The sequence below is a fragment of the Condylostylus longicornis genome, unplaced genomic scaffold (genome assembly GCF_029603195.1).
Source record: "Condylostylus longicornis isolate FDR11 unplaced genomic scaffold, ASM2960319v2 ptg000038l, whole genome shotgun sequence".
Lineage (NCBI taxonomy): Eukaryota > Metazoa > Arthropoda > Insecta > Diptera > Dolichopodidae > Condylostylus > Condylostylus longicornis.
In genome coordinates this window covers 1160924-1186452 of record NW_026578007.1, presented here as the reverse complement: position 1 = coordinate 1186452, position 25529 = coordinate 1160924, and the positions used below count along the sequence as shown (strand labels likewise).

The 25529-nt window shown below is 24.4% G+C and overlaps 1 protein-coding gene across 3 annotated transcripts in view; it reads right to left on the bottom strand.

Moving 5' to 3' along the window:
- LOC129609127 (klarsicht protein) overlaps positions 1-25529 on the bottom strand; it is a 126308-nt gene that overhangs the window by 24133 nt on the left and 76646 nt on the right. Inside the window, exons 6-13 of one of the 3 annotated variants that reach the window (XM_055521014.1) lie at positions 24809-25024; positions 24137-24731; positions 23828-24076; positions 23711-23740; positions 23290-23437; positions 22993-23228; positions 22284-22750; positions 22084-22189 (exon numbers count right to left, since the gene is read on the bottom strand). In XM_055521014.1, the coding sequence (XP_055376989.1) occupies positions 22084-22189; positions 22284-22750; positions 22993-23228; positions 23290-23437; positions 23711-23740; positions 23828-24076; positions 24137-24731; positions 24809-25024 (2047 nt within the window). Of the gene's footprint in view, positions 1-22083; positions 22190-22283; positions 22751-22992; positions 23229-23289; positions 23438-23710; positions 23741-23827; positions 24732-24808; positions 25025-25529 lie in introns of all 3 variants that reach the window. The other 2 variants (XM_055521012.1, XM_055521013.1) reach the window with 2 other exon arrangements.

Genomic DNA, 25529 nt, shown 5'->3' with positions numbered 1-25529 from the left:
AACAAACGCGATGTGAACTATTCAAGTACAAAAAAAAATATTTCTTTTATCTTTATTAGCACATTTTTACAAAAAAAATTAAATATATTAATTGGTTTTTTTATAATAATGCCGCGTGCGACTATTGGTCTATGACCCGAATACAAGAAGGTAATCTTTCTAAAGAAAATCATTTTCCTTTAAATCCCTCTTGATCCTAAAAGTGTTCTTTTTTTGATAATTATTTATTGTGTCGAAAACAATGAACATTTTTAGAAAGTCAACAGCATTTTTATTTAGACGATGCAATTCAAAAGAATCTGAAATTTCAGCAGTGTCAAATTTTTTCAATACCCGCAAGAACCTTAAAGTGTTGTTTTTTTAAGCTTCAAAAATTAAATGTGCTACCTTACAAGCCATTTATTTAAACGCATTTGAATTTGAATACATTTGAAAGAAAATATCAAAGAAGATAAACACACTTTTCAATAGTAAAAATATTAAATTAAAGACATTGAATTAAAGGTTTACTTATTGCAATTAAATTGATATTTTAAGCGAGCAAGAGGTACAAACTATCAGATTACGAGTACATACATTATGAGACGAATGTCGAAAAAATGCTTACAAACGAGTACATAACTAGTTAATGCTAGGATAATCTAATGAATTATCTAACATACATGATAGATAATTCTTAGATGACCCAAAAAAATGTAATTTTTGAGCCTTTGAAGGTTGTCACCTGCTAACGCTTTGTAAATTACAGAATGTTAAAAATTTACGCAGATGCCAACCTATTTTTAAAAAATAATATTATTTAAGACACGAGTTTTTATTTTACAATTTATAAAATCAAATATGTTTGTATGCATGTTAAAATTTTGTCGTATGAAAACTAAAAGTTTTTGTTTTTATTTTTCCTTAGCCAATAAAATATTAATTTAATTATTTACATATTTTCAATCAACTATTTTATTTCAATTAAGTATTTCTGTTTTCGTTATTCTTAAGAGTTTATTACAGAATTTCATAAATAATCGCATCATCACATTTAAAATATAGCACTTTTAGGATCAAGAGGTAACCAAACGAAAACGATATTGTTGCCAATTTTCTTTATTTATATAGTAATTAAATATGCACTGTTGAATAAAGCAAATTAAAGAAAATTTGTAAATTTACTGATTATACGTGGAATGGTCCAATCAAATTCTTAATTTTTAGCACTTTTCCAAAAAAATTTTTGAAAAAAGTGCTTATTAGTTTCACTCTGTCCGTCCGTCCGTCCGTCCGTCCGTCCGTCCGTCCGTCCGTGGACACTTTTTTTGTTTACAAAACTTCTACACCTTTGAAGATAGAAAGCTGAAATTTAATACGTACATAGATCTTCACTAGAAACTTATTTCCGTAGAACAAAATTTTTACCTATCTCCCCCCCTCTAGAAGTTATACCCCCCAAAACCCTAGAAATGGCCTTTTTTAAATATTTGTTGCAATGAAACCATAAGCATTTTTGAAATTTTGCAAACGCAGAAAGGCAGTGGCTTGCTTCCCCTTGCGCGGTATACTATAGTTAAACTTTAGAAAAACAAAACGTTCAAATTTACCGTTATCTAAAGTCCTTTTTTTCCAAATTTTTGATGCCGTTTTTCTTCTAGACCCCAGCCTGTAGAAGCTTGAAATTTTAGGAGCTTTTAGATATTAACAAATAGTTCATTTTGTTAGAAGAAAATTTTTTTCCATCTCCACCCCCTCTCAAGTTATCACCTCTTGAAATTCGTAAAATTTGAGTTTTTGACACCTTATATTTCCGAAACCGCAAGCTTTTCCAAATTTTTATAAACGCAAAAAGCTAACGGTAAATTCCATGAAATTAAAAAATATAATTATTTTTCTTAACTCACACAATTAACCCTTAAAATCGAGCATTGTGTTAACCCCTTTTTATATTAATTTTGCTTTATTTCAAAGACTGCATATATGCGTCATCCTAAATATATGCAATCCTAGAAATAGTTTCGTATATGAATGAAAATAATTTTAATAGTGTGATAGGTATACATAGACTGTATTTAAAAGCAGAATTTTCACTTGTTGAAGGGAAAAGTGCTACAATACAAACCATTGGTTTGACCCAACTTTATTTAATTATCAAAATACTAAATTCTTAATGTTTTGATTTGATAGAGAAATTAAATTTTAAAAAATTATTCAACACATTTTAAAATTAAATTTTCTAAATTTATGTAATCATATACTCATATAATTTCTGAAAATTATAATTAAATTTAAAAAAGGTTTCATAACTAAATATTTACTCGTAAAATACCATACATATAAAAAAACATAAAACTTTAACGCTAAAGTTGACAAAACGAATAACATTTTTTTAAACTTCTAGATGAATATGTGTACAAACACATATATGTACGTAAACTGAAAAGTAAGTAAGCTTTTCACTTAAACTTTGGAAAGAATTGTAGTCTATGTAGCTATTACTTTAAAAAACAAAAATAAAAAGCCATAAGTATAAAGATTTTTTTTAATTTTTATATGCAAGACAAATACAATAGAATAATGACAACTTTAATTTAATTTACTATATTTTCATAAATTACTAAGCTAAAGATCTGCAAAAACTTTTTATTACTAGCGAGAAACGAAAAGTTTTATCAAGCAACACAAAAAATGTTTTTAGTTGTAATTTAAAAATGAGTACGCATGTTGTGTTTCAGAAGAACGCTATCATTACTTATTTTAAAATAAACGATAAACGAATTGTCTAAGTACTTACATAGAACGTAGGTGAAAAGGGGCGGAATCCCCTGATAAATTTCCGCTTAAGGAAAAATATTCATAGGGAAAATTACAAACATTATAACAGTTTATATACAAACATTTTAACAGTTAAATTAAATGCAAATAAATTAATACTGCTTAACACCTAATAAACGAAAGATGAAATGGATATGGAAATTAAGCTCTAAAACAACAAAATTGCATATAAAAAAGGAAAATATTTCAATTTTAAACGAGTTCTATTAAAAATTTAGCCCTGTAAGTGGAACAAATATCGCGATCTTGAAATAAATAAATTCTGCAATAATGCAAATACATAAATTATACAATCATCCACCAACAATCATTTAAAATTTTATTTTGTATTCAAATTTTTTTGTTCATTACTGTTAGTTATTTCCATCAGATTTAAATTTTAAATTGTGAGTAATAAAGTTTAAACATTTTAAGTGTTTTAAAAACCCAATTATCTACTATATTTATTTCTTCATTCGAAAAAAAAACGTTTTATAAATAGAAAAAAATTAGTTTAAGTACTTTTGAAGTAAGAATTAAAAAGCTTCTCGATTTCACTTTCAATTTGGAATTCTTTAGATAAGATACCACCTCACCTTATCTATATAAGACTTCTACAAATTTAAGTAAAACTTTTAGGAGTAGTTTTATCTTGTGCCCTGTATTTTTTTTTTGAAATTATGAATGTGCGTTATGTGAATTGAAGTATTCCTTTCCTTTTTTTCCACTTGTTTTATCTATTGTTGTATATTTAATGGAATCTATAAAAATATTGTAGAAGTAAAAATTTTTCATTCTTGGCTTCTGTTAATTGATTTTTTTAAATACACAATTCAATTGTTAAAATATTAATAAAATTTTTATTGAACAATTAATTATTAATAGATTAGCAATTATTTATTAAGAATAATAGTTTTCGTAATTAATGCACATATTTATAGAGTGCATTAATTACGTAGCAATAAGTTTTTCATTTAAAGAAATTTGATAAAATTAAATTAAATATAAGAAAATGTTTCCTGAAATAAGACCAGAGGTAAATATCAATTACTTAACAGAAATTAACAAAAGTAAATATGTACATGAGTGGTTCAAATAATTAACAGAAGAGTATAAAACGTCATAAAATATTAGTGCGTAAAATAATATGCAAAACAAGTTTATTTATAGAAATAGATTGCAACCAAAAGTGCTTGTATTATATTTAGAGGATTATTTATTATTATTTAGAGGAACCACAAAGTTTTCTAATAAAGATCGATTTGTATATAAAATTTCAGCTTTCTACTTATCTTAAAGAATCTTGGAATATTGTAACAGTTGCACAAACGGAAACTAATAAGCACATTTTTTCCAATTTCTTTGGAAATTTGCTTACTTAAATGGGAAATTAATTACAATTGCTTATAAAGTACATATAATATATAATTTTCTATCCAATTAAAAGCAAACATATATTTTTTTATAAAAAAAATTAATGACAGTTCTCAAAAAATTATATGACGGATTAAAGCAAAAGTGAATTAATAGCATAGTATAAAGCAAGCTTTTATGAATCAAAGTCTAAATAAAAAAATTTTCTAATTGGTTTGATGAAAATATTAGCAAATAACACAATATTAAAAAAAATTTGTTTCATATAAGTAAGTATATAAAATTATAACAAAAGTTAATTTGTTTACCGCCCAAATACAAATAATAAATTTATACAAAAAATTATTGTTTCATGTTCACATTTCAATTATTTTCAACAATACAACAACATAAAATTCTCCCTTTTTATTTGTGATTGAAACAAAAACTAACAATAAGGGCATAAATAATTTTACAAATTGAGAAAGTGCTTGTCGTTCGTTATACAGTATAAGAAACTTTCATTTTTCTTTTGTCTTTTAATTGCAGTTATTTAGATGGGAATTAAAATCATTACGAATGTTTTTTATAGATTGAAGTAAGAGCTCTAAACATTATATAAATAACGTACATAAAATATATATAACAAGGTATAACAGTACATTACAGTAAAAAAAAATAAAATTTAAGTAAAAAAAGGGAATTTTACTATCAAAATAAAGTGAAAGATTTTCATTCCTTTTTTGTTACTTTAATTTCAGTCATCAATAAATCTAAAACTTTCAAACAATAAAAACTTAATAATTAATAAAAAAATTGTTGGTTTTGCTTATACATTAATAATGAAGTTGAAATAAATTATTAAGAGTTACAGTCATTAAGCCTCTACTACTTATTGATATTTCAATCCTCGGAAATACTTAACTAGAAATTAAACAAAAATTTAATGTATATAAAGCGAAAAACAAAACGCTAACATATAAGTATTGTAAAGTCATTAGTAACGCAATAAAAAATAAAAAAATTTATATTTTGATTTCTTCAACGGAAATAAAAAAAATATGAAAAGTTATAGTTAAAAAAACAAAATGGGAAATCGATTTTAAATATTTGAAAAGAAAATGAAAATTTCACATAAACTTAAAAAACAAACTTGAAAAACATCCTAATCAATAAGCGATTAATTTTTATATTAGCTCACATATACTATATAGTGTATCCCGAACATATACGGTTATAGCATATGCATGAATAGATTGGTTATAGCACAGGTAAATTGCTTAAATTAATTTATTAAAAAGTATTTAAAATTTCCATTTCTTAAATTTCAGATTTCAGATGTGTCGGTTGTAGCTTATAAATAGCTTTGTAATATCACATAATGTAACGCGTATAATAGAATAAGAAACAATTGTACAGTACTTTTGGCAACAACCTATATACCTCTATATAAGACAAAAAAAAGGAAAAAGTGTTAATATCAAATCCTTTTTAATAGTTGGAATTTGATATTTTTTTTATTTTCGATATCAAAGCTTTTTTTTAAATTTGGTTGTACATTGTTTAAAAGATGATATTCGTGAATATAAATTTGAAAAATTTTACAAAATAACAGGAAATTAACATTATTATTTACGTTCCCTTTGTTTTTTTGCATTGCCAGTTATTATACAAATATGGACTCCTGTTGGCAAGATTAAAAGTTACAATGTTTTCATTAATTGCAATATCGGTTAATTTACAAAAGAATTCAACGCGGATTAGACATTATCGGTTACACCTAAGGAAAAAACAGTTCTACAATTTTTAGAAGTTAACGAGTATTTTTTAAACTATCGAGGTTTTCAAGGTCAGCTGAAATTCAAAAACGAAAAATGAGAGGTTTATTTTTCATCCGACGTATCCAAGGTATAATTTAATAATATATGCAAATATAAAAACATAATTCTTAGCCCTTGCATGATTTCTACGATTTCTACAGCCGAAATAGTTTTATAATAGTCATTTGAGTCATTTACAATAGTCAACAATTTGTCAATTAATTTCCGCTAATTGAAAAAAATTTAAGACATACTTGAGCATTTCAAAAAAGCAATCATTACAAATTATTAATCACAAACAATTTTCGTTATATATTTTATATGCGTAATCTAATCACTAATTTTAAATTTCAATTTATTTGAACTATGATTTACTTTTTTTAAAGAAAAATAATATAAATTTTGTTGAATTTAATTACGCGCTGAATACAAGATTTAATTTTAAAATAGAGATTAATTTGATAAAAATTTTAATACTTTATGCTTTTTTAGCTAATAATTGATTTAATTTACTTTTTTTCTTAATAATTATAATTGCATTTGGTTATTTTTAAAAAACACACTGGAACTTAACTGCAGGCATTATAATAACCAGTATGTAGCACAACCACATTTTTTATTTTTTTTTCTATTTAATTATTTCCTTTGGTAATTTTTGATACCAAATTAATCAATATCAATCAGATTATAATTTGGAAAATATCGTTAAATATTAAAGGCTAATCAATCAAAAAAAATACATTTTTTGTAAAGAAAAGAAAAAATAAATTAAAAAAAACTCGTAAAATATCATAAATAAATCATGATCGTATAAATTCAACCGGAACTTGAAATTCCCGGTTTGGTAGTTTACTTTTCTCTAACTATAAATCGTTATTTTTATTTTTTTTAACTAAACTAGTACTTATATTAAAATTACCTTACACCCTACATAGTAGTTTTGCAATTACGAACTTCAGAATTTATTCAATAAAATATAAACTCAATTTAATAAAATAACTCAAATAAATAAGGCAACACTATAATATTTTTTAAAAAAGCACATTTTATTTTAAGAATTCTACAATTTGAAAAGAAAAAAAACATACATATACAATTCTGCAATTCTCGAAGATAAAAACAGACACTAATTTTTATTAACTTCAGACAGACATATACCCAAAATTAATATAAAAATTAAAAAACTGTGAAGTTTTATGACACCTCTTCTTTGTGTCAAATAACTGACACTTCTTGAAATTTCCTTGAAACCTAGATCTTTTTAAGGTGGACTTTCAAAAGTAAATTGAATTAAAAAACGTTGTCAAAATTGTTAGCATTTTCGGAACTTTAAAAATGTTACTGTAAAACATTAAGGTCACAAAAAGTGTAAAGTCGAAATGCAAGCGCTATATGTATACGTACATATGTAAAGTAAAAGTATGCAAGAGAGAAAACATTTCATTTTATTATTTGAAAAATTGTATAAGTTATGCAAGTATAATTCTTGAAAATATAATTCTGTACAATTACTCACAGAACAAAATAAAGAGACAAATGGACAACAAATTGATTTACAAAATAAGGAATGTTTTTCAATTTTTGGGAAATTTACCTACCAAAAATAACTGTTCGGATATAAAACCATTTCAAACTTATATAAATAAGTAAACAAGCAGAATAGGTGCATTATCATATTTTATTAGCGGAACTGTTGTACATGTAGCGCTATATAATTAAATATACAAACCACTATAATAATAATGTTCTACTCGGATGTACTAAGTTTCTAACATGGAAATATATAATATGGGTATCCAACCAACCATCAAAACAGAAATTAACTGAACTAGAAAATAAAAACAGTACATGAATTAAATTATACATTTTAAAATAATTAAGTCCTACATGTATACACCTAAAAAGAGCTGTAGTAAAAACTAATAAGTAGTGTGGCATTAATATAAATTACATTACTTTATTATTTATATGTAAACCTATACACATAATTTACGTTATTCATAATGACATTTACGAATAATTTTATACACGTGTATATGCTCGTTTTATTTAAAAGAAGAGTTCTCTTAAGGAAAAACAGTTACTTTTCCTAATATTTTTTGAACTCCCTTTGATTTTGAATTCAATTATATTTAAATAAGTAATTATGTACGTATAGTAATTTTTTCAAACAATTTTATCTACATAATAGGAAATAGTGGCTTCCCTAAAACATAGAATTCTGATTACAATTTAAGTACTACAAAAGTATTCGGAATATTTTTATATCAAAAAGTACATAATTTGTTTTTCTTTATTTTTTACAAAGTTACTAACTAGAGCTAAGAAGGTAAAATAATAGCAAATTTTAAAATATTTAAGCACTCAGGGAAACCAATGTATTAAAACCAAATCTGTATAAGTAAAATGAAAATCTAAGAATCAGAGAAAATCTATACATTATGTATTTATTTTTAGCAAAACAGTTCTTTGTATGCAGTAATTTTCTTTAATTTCCAAGAAAAAGGAACTACACATTTGTAAAAAACCAAATTGAATTTACAAAACTAACATACTTAAATAAAACTGAATTTTTAACATTTGTATTGAAACTTATTGAACCCATATCCGTAACTTACTATGAACCCCTCACAAGTACTTCAGTGTATATTATCCTCAGGACCAGAATAGATAAATACCAGAAAATATTATTTGTCAAAGAACTGAGTTGTTCAATACTAAGTATAAAAAGCTTTGTCATTCGTGTTAAGCTTTATGTATTCTTAAATTATAATGTACTGTATAAAATTTTGTTATACTACATACATATACATATAAATTTTGAATGTACAAAAATAATATGAATAATTTGATTTCTTACCATGATTTAAACTTGAGACATAGTTGTTTCTGTTATCATCATCGCTATTATATAGTTCCTCTATCGGATCTGTTTGCGCAAAATTATCGTGTTTCATAGCTGTTATTTTTTTTTCATTAAAGTAAAGCATTAAGCAAAGCAAATCAAATGGAGTAAAATAGAGAAATCACTAAGAAATACCTTTTTCACTTATAACAAAAATACCAATGAGTATCAATCAAATAAAAAATGTTAAATTTAAAAATGAATTTGATTTCATTGCACTGAAATTCATTTGAAATTATTTCTTATTTTTATTATAATAATATATACTCTACAGTAATTATGAATTCCGTTAAACTAAAAAACTTTTAATAAACATTTTAATATGTTTTTTCTTTGTTTGCCAAGTTTGCCAATTTATTTCAAACAATACAGTAATATTTTACTTTTCTCTTTAACTTTTAATAAAATATTTAATTTTACTTATCTTTTGTGTTTTTTTAAGTAATTAAATTAAATCAAATGCGAATGGAATTTTATTATTACGTTTTTAATACAATTAAAATAATTAAAAATTTTTGGTATTTATAGGTAGATATATAGTTTTAATTTTATTTTCTTAAAAATATTTTTGCTTAATAAACAAAATTATATAAAAAAAATAATAATGAAAAGTATTTATAAAAATAAAATTAGTATAAATTGTAAATAATCTCAATAATTTATGAAATAATAACGGTACGATAATAATAAATGTGAAAAAAATGTTAGCCTAACAAGAGAACAATAACCTTTTCTGTTCACTTCATCGGTGAAGTCAATTGGAACTAATTAGCTTAAATATGTTATGTTTTAGTTTTTCTTTTTTGTAATTACTCATAAATATCAGATCAGGTGAACTTTACAAAGTATTTTCTAATCCTTTGTGTTAATATTAAACGGAGTTTTTAATTTTTTACATATTACGTTATTATTGTAAGGTTGAAATTCAAAAAAGAAAACTTAAAATAACAATGAAAAAGTACAATTTGAATATAATCAATAATACTTCTTAGATATAGGTATAATGCAGGTAGGCAGAAGCATATATACATATATAGCATATCATAACAACAACATAGAAAAAACTAAAAACTTAACCCATAAAAAGTGAGAATATTAACCTTTTATGTCAAAAGGGAAACTGTTTAAACAAAAAAAAAAATATTTTTTTAACATTTTATTTTCCTTTTTTTTCTTTATTTAATGCATAATACAATTAAAATATGCGGAATTTTACTAATCGAACAGGTAATAGACATTCACCTTTTATACAAAACTTTGTACCTTCTTACACCTATTTTTTCATATACTTATGAATAATATATAATGAAAAGTTAATAGAAATTCAATAAATTTATAAATTCGATACAACAACGATAGTCACAAAATTACGATATAACAATTAAGTGTCGCAATTAAAATGTCTAAAAAGTATATAGGAATATAAAAAAAAATAAGCACATACTTATTTACTTAAATAAAGGATAAGGTTTATTTAAGGGTTTAGATTAACTATATTGAATAGATTAACTATTAAAACACAGATAAGAATTTTTACTATAATTGCCCTTTGCGGTTTTACGCCACCTTACTGGAGAACTTTTTCTTAAATATTCTAAAACATTTTCTAAAAATTAAACATTTTTACTACCTATGTAGTATCAACAAACTTTTTTTCATAAAAAGAGCCCAAATTCTTGGATTTAAAAATGCGTAACATCCAAAATTGGTTTTTCTTCGCGGTTTCCTAACAATTTTTATATGATACAATATTGATTTCAAAATCGAGTAGGTATACCATACTGACCATACCCAACACCATTCCATTTTAATTGTTAATTAAACATAGTCTGCCGGCCACAATAATTAATAGGCAATTAAAAAACATTGAAAATTCTATTCTTCTATAAAATTTTAAAAATATTTTGATATTTTAATCGTAAATATTTATTCCATAAACTTCTATTCTATCTCGTTAAATTTTCTCTTAAAATTAACAAAATTTCAAAAATATTTAAATTATTTTATTTTATTAATTTAAAATTGCAAATTTTAATTAAGAATGGCTTATTAAAATTCTTAAAAAATATTTGAAAATTTCTTTTATCATTCTTGACGATTGCTTATACGCATGTGGTTTTGACTAGGTAATCACGTCAAAAATATAAATAAAAATTATGTCAAAAATATTTATACCTAGTGTTTATTAAAAATATTTTACAGTTAAAATAATAAAACAATAAAAAAAGGAAATCTAAAATTATCAAAAAAATATTCGTATAAGTAATGTTAAAAAATTCAATTAGCGTTTCTATTAAAAAATTTAACTTCCGTTTTGACATATGTATATGCAGGCATATACTAGATAGCTATTAATTAATTACAATACAATTTCTAAAAATTTTTTGTATAAGAACGTGTATGACATACATATGTATAAAATAATTTCTTTACAATTGCCGTTACGACAGAATCTATATATTCAATTGATTAGAGATTATAGTTGAATATACATTATTATAACGTGTAAATAAAATACATGTTTAGATTATTATAACGTGTAAATTAAACACATATGTACATACACATAAGTATTTGTATATTGTACTCATTCTACCTCTTATATATGTATGTATATTATGTACCTACATACAATTTTGTCTTACTCTATAGAATGACACATAAAAATACTAAAAATTTATAGGTTATTAAAGTTTTTATTCTTGACATCTGACACATGACGTATTAAAAAACAAAATAACAAAATAATAAAAATAATTCAATAAAAAAACATTTCTTTTATAAAAATTGTTATTGATCAAACGCTATTTTTAAAGCTTTCACCACCATCACATTTTTCCTTTTTTTTTTTTTTTATTTTTAATGAGCAACTTATTTTTATTACTATAAAACCTTGATCTATGCTGGTTATTATGAAACAACAATATAAAACATCTGTTTTTTCTACTTCTTTTCTTTCTTATAAATTATTCTTTTGAATTTCCCCGCTGTATACGAAATATCGTTACACATTAATAAGTACATAATATGTAATTTATTATGACAATTTTAATTATTTTACACCATTAAAAACATTCTTACACCATTAAAAAAAATACCGCGAATTTTTTGAATAAAATAATGTTCATATGTACATACAAGTGTATATTATTTGCTTTTTGTCATCTTTAAATATTATTTATGAATTATGTATTTGCATAATGTTACTGACATAAAAATTACACACATACGCATTGTACATTTTAAGTATGTTAAACAAAAAATGTTATTTAAAAATTTAGCAATTCAAAAATCCTTATGTTAATAACAAAATGATGAATTAATTCTTTGTTTTACATAATTTATAATTAATAGGTAGATATGAAAACGAAATCTTGAAGAGCACACACCATTTGCAGTAAAAAATTAATGAATTATTAAAAAAAAACAAAACAAATATTTTTAGCATAAAAAAATTAAGTACATATACGTATGTTACTTTTTTATCGTTATTATTTTGCAAAACGCGAAAACAGGTATTAAATTAAATTTAAATAAACAAAAAAAAAGTAAAAAATCGCGATTATCATAAACGCCAATCATATGATATTATAAAAAACACAAACTCTGAGCCAAACGTAAAATACTTGCTTTCTTCGCTCATTGCTTTTTAAATATATTTATTTATTTATACAAGTACGTATAAACAAAATGTAATATTTATTAAATATTTAATTTATTTTCTATTTTAATATTAAAAAAAAAAACATAATAAAAACACTTTTGCTCATGACGACTTTAAGTAAGCAACTAAAATAAAAATAAACAGAGGAAAAACATTGAATAAGAAAAACACACAGCATAGCATAGAGCATAGCACAGCACAACACAACAAAAATGTATAGGGAAACAGAAAAAGTTCAACACGAAACGATTATTATGAAACGAACGACGACGCTTTGTTGGCATTGAGAAGTAAAAGCTACAACTTTTATTATAGAAGTTTGTAAATATGTATTTTGTTCGTTAATATATCGATGTAAAATGTACTTATATATTTAAATATGTAAAGAGAAGAACAATAAAAATTGTACTATATTTTTCATTTTTTTCTCTTTTTCAATGTAGCAATGTAGTTTTGCTTCAGTAAAAAAGCACGATATAAAATAATAACGTAAAGAAATTTTAACCGAAGAGGTGAAAAAAAATTTACAAAAAAAAAAACAAACGAAAAACAATGAGGTAATAGATAGAAAAGTAAAAAATAAAAATAAAAAATTGCAAGAACAATAGTAAAGCACTTTTTTATCCTATATTAATCAACTTTTTTTTTAGCTTAGTTAGTTAAAAGAAAATTTATTGATGATTTTTAAAATAAATGGTCAAAATTATATTATTACGTAATTACTTTTGGAAAATACATAGACAATCAGAAAAATCTAAATATCAGAAAAAGAGAAACATAACTGGCGCCTGACTGAAAAATCGTAAAAGTGTAAAATAAGCCCAATATTAATTGTTTTTAAATAAAAAAAAAAACTTTCAATTAAGTTATAATTATCACACCTCTTCTGATAACATACAACAGAGGCGAAAAAATATAAATGTCACAAAAAGAAAAACACAATTGGCCCCTGAGTATGGCAAAATCGAAAGAGTAATAAAACTTTCTCAAAACTAGGTACTATAATATTATCATAGTTATTACAATTATTTCATCGAAATGTGTACATACTTACACTATACACGTTATGTTTTAATAGGGGTACAAAATTATAAAACTGTTTAATTTAATTACAAATTTAGAATACTATATCAGTCTTATGAGTTAAAAGATTTTATCTAATGGTAACTTACTAAAATAACGTTAAAACAACTATGATCCATAAATTAAAATGAGTACCGAAGCTTTCACACAACTTTCTCCATTTTCAGTTTTTTTTTTTGTTCGTAATTAATACTTACCAAAAATGAACGTTAAGACAAAGCTTAAAATAAGTAAAAATAAAATTAATCGAAGCTTCGCTTTTGCAGAATTATTACCTTCCCTCAATTAAAGTAGATATAAAATTTTTCGATCAGTTTGTTTAATTTCAAGAGTCACTGCGTATAAGAGTTGCTCGCTTAATGAATAAGAGTTTCGTTATTTCGAATATTTTTTCGTAGACACAAATACTGAATAAAATCCATTTTTTTGAATAATATGTTTAAAATCATTAGAGAAAGAAGAACAAAGAAAAAATTTACGAAAAATGCATTTATTATTGCATATTTGCAGAAAATTGGATACAAAAAGTTTAACTGTGCGGTCACGGTAATATGGGAACTAATACCAAAACCAGCTGTACTTATAAAAAGCCGAATTCATAAATTTATTTTATAAAGTGAGTACTTACACATTAAAAAACGCTCATGATTTGGATGGCATTTTATTTTTTCCGTCAAAAACAAATCCAACCATATTTTAATATCAAATTTTCAACAAATTTTAATCAGGGCAAACAAAATTCATGAACGTTATTTGATGTGTAAACGCTGACTTGTACATTTCAATCTTATCATTATTTTCGTAAATCTAAACGACCAAAAAATAGGTCAAAATATAAAATCAGGTTTTTGAATTAAAATAAATATATACTAACGGAAATTATCTAAGTTAAAAATGTTAAAATTTAGCACTTATAGATTAACAAATTCGACATTTCGAGTCAGAATCGAAGAGTTTTTGTTTGACACGTAATAAGGTTTATACCTTCACTTGTTCTTTATTTTCTGTAAATGTATGTATGTATAATGAAATATACAAAATAAATATCAGAATATTACGTTATACAGAAGAATTGTAACTAAAATAAACTGTTATAAGAATCTATAATAATAAAAATATATTAAAACAAGTATCCACAAGCACGTTAATTAGAACAGAACAGTTCGTAAATCACAAATGTACTCTATAAGTTTTACACCACATATCTATGATTATAAATCACATTCACGTTTATTCTCAAAAATAATTTATAAACACAACATGATTGTGTATATGTATGAAGCTATGTATAACTTTATAGAGTGTTGTACAAGTACACATATCAGCTGGGTACTGAATTAATAGTAAGCATATTTTATTATGATGTTAACGATGTTAACGATTGCGTGATTAACGGTTAGATAAAGAGAGAATAACAAAAATAACCAATTTTTATAACCTTTTTTTTAAACCACTTTTTTCAAGTTTAAATATGTACACTTATTCCAGTTTTAATATTATTAACATGAATATATTTAAGTATTAGATGAAAACGACATAGAAAAGAAAATACATAATTAAAGTAGAAAAAAAAAGAAAATTCACCATACCACAAGAAAATACTAAAAAAAAAATTTTCCCAAATGATGATCTAATGCTACCAAAACCACAAAACCACAAATTTAAAAATAATAAAAAATCAAGTGGTTATAGATTTTTTGTTATAATAGAAATGTTTACATATGGGAAAACAGCTTAAATTTAAGTACAGTAAAACACGGTAAAATTGGCATCGATCGGGCGTTCTTTGCGTTACAATTCCGAGTTCAAACTACTCATAAGCAGTGTTGGGATATTAGCATTTTTAATGCAATAGTCGGCATAATGGATTGTAGTTTTGCATTGAGTTTTTAAAAGATTATACCAATTCTTGGCATAATCGCGTTTTAAAAAAAGGCATTCAAAAATCTTAGAAAAAAAAGTTCTAAAAATTTCACTTTTATAGACAGCTTTCATTGGGTAATATATGTACAAATCCTTTTTGTTCAACAATTGGTACCGATCCGAATTTTGTAATTTTATTATTTCTTATTTTGGATATTAAGACTAAAAATATGGTTTTATTTATTTACATATCTATATAGATTGTAAGTTAAATAAAATAAAATTAGTTTGTTATTTAATTAAACTACCGAATTTTTTAAATTAGGCATTAAATGGCATTGTGTTTTGCCTAATCTAGTACAATTTACTTAATCAAATGTCTCAACATTACTCTAAAGCTTATGCGTAGTTTATAAAATTTTTTAATTTCTCTTTAATATTGTATATAATAAAATGCAAAAATAACTCTGAAAAAACACAGTCTATGTGTTATAAATAGGAATCGGAAATACTATATCCATTTACCGAAAAAAAATAGCCTAACTGCAAAGACTATCTACGTATTTTGGCTACTCATGAGTAGTTTGAACACGTAAATTGAAGGCTTTAAAGATTGGTAACCTTTCATGTAAAATGTGGAAATTAATTATTCAATAAATTCGAAACTCTTATTTAATTTGTATAAAAAGTAAATATAATAAATGAGTCAGTTTATTAAAACAAAGTCAATTATTTTTAGGAAAACATAAATAACCTAATGTAGCCAAATTTAAAACATATTTGACTTTAAATATTGATTTTGTTCTTGCAACATTTAAAATGTGTCAAATGTTTTAAAAATTAGCTATACCTTCATTCAAAATAAGTTTTTTTTATTATATGTATTTTGTAGTCTGTAAGTTGTGGCACTTATTCGCGCCTAAAAACAAGGATGTTCACTCCGAAAGAATTTATATTTAATACCATACGATGCAAAAATTTATGTGGATATCCGTGTTGTCATTCATCCGTGTAATTCGGAGAAGAGATTTTATTTTTTATGTATTTTATTTCGATTTGAAAACTCGAAACAAAAATACAAAGCTAAAAAATTTGGTGAAAACAAGCGTGAAATCTACTTAGCCTAGCAATATTTAACTCAACTTTACTGTATGTACATATAGTTAAACTTAAAAAAAAAATATGTTAAATAGAAATTTAATATTTAAGTTTATTTAAATAAGAAAAAATCAGTTGATCGTTTAAGAATTTGTATTATAAATAAATCATTGAAAGTATTAATTTCGATATACTTTTTTTTAAGATAGATTAATTTTATAAAATCTCATGAATGTTAAGTCAAATAAAAATCATTTGAATTCAATTACAATTTTGAATTTTAATAATAGTTCTAAAACTGTATAAACACAGTCTATCTATTAATAATAATAATAATAATAATAATAATAATAATAATAATAATAATAATAATAATAATATCTTTATTATTACAATAATTTATCTATTATTGTAGACATAGAAAGTTTCCATATCAAAGTCACTTTTAAAAGCATCTATAACAATCGAACCATAAGATTCAGAAATCTTGTTATAAGTTCTATTAAAATATAAGCTAAAAAGAAGGTAACAAATGTACGAAACCCGGTTTTTAGCTTAGATTATGTAGCCATTTAAATAATTTTATTTACTAAAACAATATTATAAGCCATTAAAAGCTTCTATTCAATAAAGCGAATTCAAACAAATGATTCAATAAATTTTAAGAAGTCTAAGAATCAACGAAAAAAGAGCTAAATTAAGATTTTTAACCAAATTTTCTTGTTCAAATCCAAAAATCTTAAGAAAAAGAAAAAACTATAAATAATTAATTAGCACGTTAAAGTTATAAAAAATAATTATGTTTACTCCTTCATATTATACTTTATGAACATTTTCTCATTTCACCTACCTAAGGTTCAAAAAAACTTGCAAAAGTAGCAATACTTACTTCTTCTAACTATTACTTTGCTCTTTGTAACCACAAAAATATCATTTTAAGTGAATTTTTGTTATTTTTACATTCAATTTACAGCCAACTATTTTATTCTTTTATAAATTTTATTGATAACTTACATATACTTCATTTAAAAAAAAAAATTCAGTACTTCACATAAATATTTGCTTGCTTCCGTACAGCGTTTCAATAGTCAATTTAATTGCCTTTGGAAACCAAACAAAAAGTAGTAGTATTGTTAATATGTTGATGATAGTGTTGAGTTTTTATTATAAAAACTCAGTATTATAATTGAAAACAAAATAGGAAAGTAAGATGAAACAGCATGAATGCGATTTAATTCAATTAATCATTACGTTAAACAAAACGAATTGACTGTTATTGATTTCGAAATGCACTATATAGAAAAATAAATACTAATGATTTTAATGATTTTGACAAGTGATAAGTGAATGGTTATTAGACTAATGAAAAAGCGACTTGACATACCCAATAATTCATAATTTTAAAATATCGTCTTTTTCAAGAGAAGCCTGTCTAATTAACAATAATAATATTGAATATTAAACAAAAAATTATAAGTAATCCAATATAGATTTTGGAAGAATTATTTAATTTATGCTAATGGTATTTATTTTATGTATTCACATTTAAATATTAAAGGCAAAATTTTTAATTTATAAAAAAATTTTAATTTCAAAATTTTTAAAAAGCTAATTTATTTTTCTTATTTACATGTCTTTTTCCTAAATTGACTTGAAATACAAAACGAAAGGTTGACTTAATTAATTATAATGGTAGTTATTTTTTTATTTTTTACCCAAATTAGTTAATTAATATGAATGATTACTTTAAACATTAAAAAATTAAGCGCAAAAATATTCGAAGCAGAAAACAATAAAAAAAAAAAAACAAAAAATTAAATTAGGAAAACCAAACCTGTTTTCATATCAATATTCTATTTCTATATAGAATATACAATAAGAAGTAGAATAAGTTAAGAGTAGAATAAAGATATTCTTAGAACACAGTTGAACAAGTTAGTATTAAAGAATAAAATTTTGTACGAATAGCGTGAGTGATTTTTTGATTAAAAAAGCTATGTTGTCATAATCCCCAAGAGTAAAATATTGTCAGTACACGGCAATGACAAAAGATAACGTAATTTATATATTTTTAAAACGATGTGTTCAAGCCAATTTTTTTTCGATACAATTGCAAAATACTCTTGATTTACGTAAAAGCAATCTTGGTTTATACGTAAAAGGTTATTATCGATTTTAAAGGATCAAACGAACATGTATTAAAAATTCATTTGACAACTTGTGCGAGATTGCAGGTGCTTCTAAAAGCACTTACTAAAACCCACAGGGTTTTTTCGGGCTCCAACGGGTTTCTATATACTCAAACTTCTTATAAAACCATAATTTCTGCATAAGCCATAATATACTTAGAATTTTATTATTAAATTTTCATAATGTACTTAGAACTTATTAAATTTCTTTTAGAATCAGCTTACTTGAGCTGAAATTTCAGATTGTGCTTCACCAACCTTCACAATTGTATTTTGTTTGATTTTTCTAGCACGAAATAAATATCCATAAATAGGGTGCAATAGAATGTCATATAAATATACATACCGACAGCAATAACGAATTCAATATAAACATCTAAATTGATTAATTTTAAAATTAAAACTCCAATAATATTTACTCCGACATTTATGCAATTTTTTAAAATACTTTTATAAAAATTTTATATTAATCTAGCGTTTCTCAAATTTCATTTTTCTTCAGTGAAAAGCAACTGTTGTACACAACAAAAGAATATTATATTCTTTGCATTCATCCTAAACTTATGCAAGCTTATAGTGAAACTTTTGTTGAACTAGTTTACTTTTTTAAACGAATTAATAATTATTGCTAGAATTTATAATATTATATACTATTCTTATATTTAAATTTTTTTCATCATATTTTAATAAATGGCACATATATATGTATGTTAATAACAAAAACAAAACTTAACATGTAAAAAACATGAACAAAACTTCATTTAAAATCATAATTCATTATTCGCTGTCTGATAATGTGCGAAACCGTTTGGGGATTGGTGCAAGATCACTTTCATCACTTTAAGATAAAATTACGTCGTCAGATCTACATGGTAATGCTTCTTCAGGAACTTCAGTGATTTTTTTTTCTTTGATAAGGTAGTCAGTAATAAAACTGTGATGGCTTAACTAGTTCTTTGTAGAGTTCTCTGTAGCCAGACATACCAAATTTCAGATTACGTTCGAATTTTAAGACGCGTTCTACATCATTATCATTTTAAATAAAAAAATTTTCCAATTTACCGAAAAGTTGTAGGCCTTCCCGAAGTAATTTTTCGTCCAGTGGAGTATTCTTATTCGTTTTCAGAAAAGGTGAATCAGCAAAAAATTTAAATTTTCGAAATTAGAATAAACTTTTTTTTTCTAAAACCGCATGAAAAGAGAACGAAGTGTATACAATTAACATTTTAAAGACTCCTGTTACGAAATGAAATTTTTATACAATTATTATTCTTGGTTTTAAAATTTAATATAAATTTATGATAGACTAGAATAGTTCATACAATTTTGATATCAATGAATTCATTTTGACATTTTTGACAACATCCAACATCTCGAATAAATTCTATTTAGGTTTTTAATATTTAAAATTTATATCTAAGTATTGATATTTTTAGAAACCGAAATTTGAAGAAAAGAAGTGACGAGTGTGAAATGTTCAATATGCGTGTGCACATTATGTTGTGAACAACATTCAGAATTTGAGAAAGTTAAAATTTTATTTTTTATGAAGGGTTCCGGAGAATTTGAAAAAAATTGGAGATTACAATGCAGTTTGTAGTTTTTGTGCTGTATTTTTATTTTTTTCAGTTATTATTACTAACTCCATTTCTGCGAGCTGCAGTTTACAGCGAGCCAATATTCAACACAAGTTTATGCTGTTTAAAAATGATAACGAAGAATCGTATGTTCAGTTTAGGGTATTAAATTTCATCAGGTTTTCAAAGTAATAAAGACAACAAGGTAAATCTTTCATATAAAATTGAAATAGTTACTATAAAATGTACACGCACAAATATTTATATAACAAAAAAAAAATTAACAATAATACATATACATATATGTACATATTTCATGCTAATGTTCCCATCAAGTTCTTTTGTGAAAAAATTAACTACTGTTTTAAAAACGTTATAAAAATATTAATTTACAAATTTAAATACTAAATAAGTTATAATTCAATAATTGTAAATTAATTATTAGACTGCGCAAATACTAATTTTACTAAAAAGGAAAACATTCAAAAACGAATTGATAGAATGTTAAAAATTAAAATAAGAAGGACACTTATAAATTAACTTTGATTAAATTTTCAAAAACCAACTTTTTTGTTTTAATTGGTTAGTATTTTTTACTAGACTAAAATAAAATTATTTAAAGAATATATTAGTAAGGAATAAAAATATACCAGAATTTGGAAACAAAAGAATGTAAGTACTTGATGATTTTTCATCAAGCTCATAATTATTTTAACCACATTTTATGTAATTTAAAATTCCAGCCAATCACATACAAAATCAAATATTCGTACACCTAACAAGAAATAAACTAATTATACATTAATATTATAACAAAATTTTTACATTTAATATACATTTATGTATTATAAAAATTTATTAATGCAAAATTAAAAAAAAAGTTTTTTTTTTAAATTTGGAAAGTGAAACAATTTTTCATGATTTTGTTTTGTAATTTTCTGAATTTAATCAAATTTATTTTTATTATGTATCAAAATTGTTCTTTAATTATTTCAAATTTCATAAAAAAGCGCAAATTGTAATTATAATAAAGTAACATAAATTCTAAAATAATTCATATAAATGTCATATTTACATTTATGTAAAAAATCTGTTATTAAGAATTCATTCATATTTAAAAAAAAAAGAAAAACTAGTCATTTTATATTTTCTAAAAGTTACTGCGATTCATAAAGTTAGGAGTATGAAGTATGATTAAAGATTTTAAAGATACTTCATACTCCTAACTTCATACTCCTAACTTTAAATTAACAATATGATGAGGAATAAAATTTTTTTGCAATATTTGTGTGAAGGCAAGGTTAAAATAAAATTAAAATAAACATTCGATGACATTAATTTAAAAAAAATTATTGTTCTTAAATGTAAATCCTGTTCGTTTAAATTAAGTTTTATTTCGAGTTCAACATAAATTTATATTATACACTATATGAATCACATTAACTTTTCAATTCATTACCTTTTTCTTTATATAAAGTTTTAATTACTTCAAAAGTTTATAAAAAATATTTTAAAATTCCTAAAGACTTATTACACAATTCATATAAGATTCTTATTGTTTGAGCGAAAAACCTATATAATCGATAATTATTAAAAATATTTGCGCAATCCAATAAAAAATTTATTATTCTAGCTATAAATCTAGTAATTGGGGCACATTTGCAGTCGATATGTAATACTTGTACTGAACATATTTGCTGATGCGGTTGATTTTCCGGATCTTGTTCTAACTTACCTCGTATTTGATTTTGTTGTCCAGTAGATAAAACTGTTCCAGGTGGTCCATGTAATACGGTATTTAAACAATGTATATTATCCCGGCAAGTTGCTACAATTTCGGTCTGAAGTTAAAAAATAATACAAAATATTTAATATGTAAAATAAGTGCAAACATATATGATAGTATATATATATAATGATATAGAAAAAACGTACATAATCTTCAGGTCTAAGCAAGTGGCTTCGAATCTTAAGAGCTTCTGTATCCTCTAGGCGATTTCGACTTTGCTGTATTAAATTATTTACTTCCTTTTCATCTTCAGAATCAGAATTATTAGATGATGATGCACTTGAATATGCAGCAGCTTTAAGTGGTTTCTCTAAATTTCGAGATCTTCTGCGGATACCATCTTCAGAATATTTACGCCTTCTTAAAGATGTATCACTTTCTGAATTTTTTTTATAGTAATTGCCAGTTTGTTGCTGTATTGGTAAACCATTGCTTGAAGTTGATGTCATTGCATCAAAATCTAAACGACGACTGGCAGCTTCGATTGCAGTATTTCGTGTATAACTTCGATTTAAAGTTGAATCACTATTTTTAGGTGTGACCACACTTGCCGTTGATGTTGTATTATTTGCTGCTGTACTACTTGGGCTATTGTTTAACATAATAATATTATCTAAAACAAAAATAAAATTTTATGTATAGAACAATTATTAATTACTAATTTGGTATTAAAAGAATCGTGAATAAGACAGTTGAATAATGCAAGGCCAAAAAAGCTTTTGATAGAAAAGATTTAAACGATTTTGAATGGTTAATTATTTAATACAGGCATACATTGAACATCTGGCGTTTAAACGTTCTTAATATATCTCATATTTAGAGATATATTTCACTATAAAAACCGAGTATACAAACCTTGAGAAACTTTGCGTTTCATTTCCAAAGTACGTCGACGTCTTTCATACTCTAATTCAAGTGCACGACGTCTCCTGGCATGATCAACAACTGAACTAACTAAATTTTCCTGCGTAAGTTTAATTTCGGAAGGGTGGTTATTCGTCAAGGAATCCATGCGGGGTGGTGATAATGAATCTAAATTATTTGCAGCCGAAAGCGAAGAGCAGCAATCAGATTGTGAGTCCAAAAATGCACTAAAATACGTGGTTGATAGTAATAAATTTCCAAATATTTAATCAAAATGGTAGTATTTACCGATAATCATCCCCAAATTCTAAAAGTCTTCTTGCCGCATCAGAATCAAAACCCTCAGAATAATTTTCTGAATTATATTTTTCTTGATAATTATCCCATGCTTGTTCGGAAAAACTACTATTGTGTTCATCTGTTCCAGTGTTGCATTCTAAAATTAATAACAAGAATTTATATACAATAAATGAAAAAAATAAATTAATTTGATTAAATAAATTTATAAAAGATTTACGGGAATACAGAACTATAATTTTTTTTAATTTTCGAAAACTTTTGGGTAACAGGTATATATTAACATTATTTACGTATATAAAAATTTATTGTTCTAGGTTGTGCAGTATATTTACAGCCAATTTTTTTTATTCATTTTTGAGGAAAAATAATAAGTTAAAATTCAACTAAGCTATAAAGCTTCAATACTAACTAATTCCTTTCATAGCTTTGGGCGTTGCGGCTTGTGAAAATTAAAAATTATGAAAAATAAATTTCTTGAGTAAAACACAAATGATTTTATCAAATTATTCAAAACAATTAAATTTACCTCCGTCTTCATTCATATAATTAGCTAGTGCAGCTAATGATCCTAATTTTGCTTCATTATTCATATGTGAGCTTGTATAGGGTCCAATTTTAAAATTGGGTTTAATTAAACGTTGGCTATCTTCATCACTTTCATGATTCTCATCCAAGTTTTGCTTAGAAGTAATAGAAATATTTTTCGGTAATTGAATCATTGAAAGTGCATCACTCAAATCTTGTATTATTGTCATTTGTTCTGTTGAAATTTTTTCTGTGTTCAATAAACTTTCGGTTAATTTTGGTAAATCGTAAACTTGCAAACCTTCAGAACCTGAATCAGATTTTTTGGTGCTGCTACTTGGTTTACGACGCCTAATTTTTTTACGTTTTAAAGAATTTTTACTGTCAGAATTTTTTACTGGCGTTTGATTGGGTGAATTTTTATTTGTAATAATACTATTGCGGGACGGTGATGATAAATCATGCAAAGCGGATTCGCTAATAGAGTGACTTGCTAGTCCGGCTTGTACATCATCTTTTTTTATTGTATTAATAACACTGGAATTACTATTACTGTTTGCTGTTAATTGAGATAAACAAGACACAGACCATGGACGATCAGAGTTTCGACGACTTTGTATTGTACGACGAATCACTTTTCCGTTTAAGCTTAAATTACTGCCATTTTGGTGTGGTAATATTGGTTCAGCTGAACCACCAATTATTTCCGTTGATGTGCATTGAGATGTACTACCAGTTTGCATACAAGTTGCAATCGAATCTGTTAAACCTTCAGAGGTATCCGACTCATGTGGTCCACCAGTGTCAGATTCTGTATTTTCACCTGAAGCCTCACAATCTGTTGTTGGAATAAGAATAATTCTTTGTTCTTTTTTGGGAGATATTGGCTGATGTTCAAGCCATTCCTAAAAGAGAAAACAACATTAATTAAGATTAATTACATTAATTGCATTATAACCAGTTTAAATTTTCAAGTACTTACATGAACTTTTTGAATATTTGAACCTGCCATTCCAGGATCACGCTTTTTAACAGTTGATTTTTGAGTTTTCGGTATTTTTTGTAATCTTGGAGTTTTTGTTATTCTTTGAAAAGTTTTTTTAGTTGGAGTTTTCATACAATCTTCACGTATTAAATTTTCTGCGTCTAATACTAATTGTTTAATTGAGTCATGATTATTTGTTGATAATTGCTCTTCCTGCAATAAAACAATAATAAAACATAATCAGCCGATTGTCTTACAGTTCAAAAGAATATTCTTACAGTCGTACAACTAATGATTGACTTTATCATATCTTTGTACTATCATAAGTAATACTTTGTTGTTATTTTGAATGAGATAAAGAAAATTAAAAAAAATAAAATAATATATATACAAAACAAATATGCACACATAACTCTCTTGTAAAAACTTAAAAATGAATTTCCTATGTGTGCAAGTGTATTTCGTTTTCTTATTAATCATAGTATGTTTTATGATTCTATAAAATATATTATATATGTATATACCTTTAGCAAATTTGTAATTCTATAAAATATATTATATATTTCTTTACTTATTGTTTTACTTAATCTTCAAGTTCAATAAGAAAAATTGTTAAATGGGCAAAAATTGGAATCTCACTTATATAAGACTTTTATAAATTGTGTTCTTTCGGTTGTTGAAATTTTATTTTTTTAATTATTTGTAATCGAATGATACG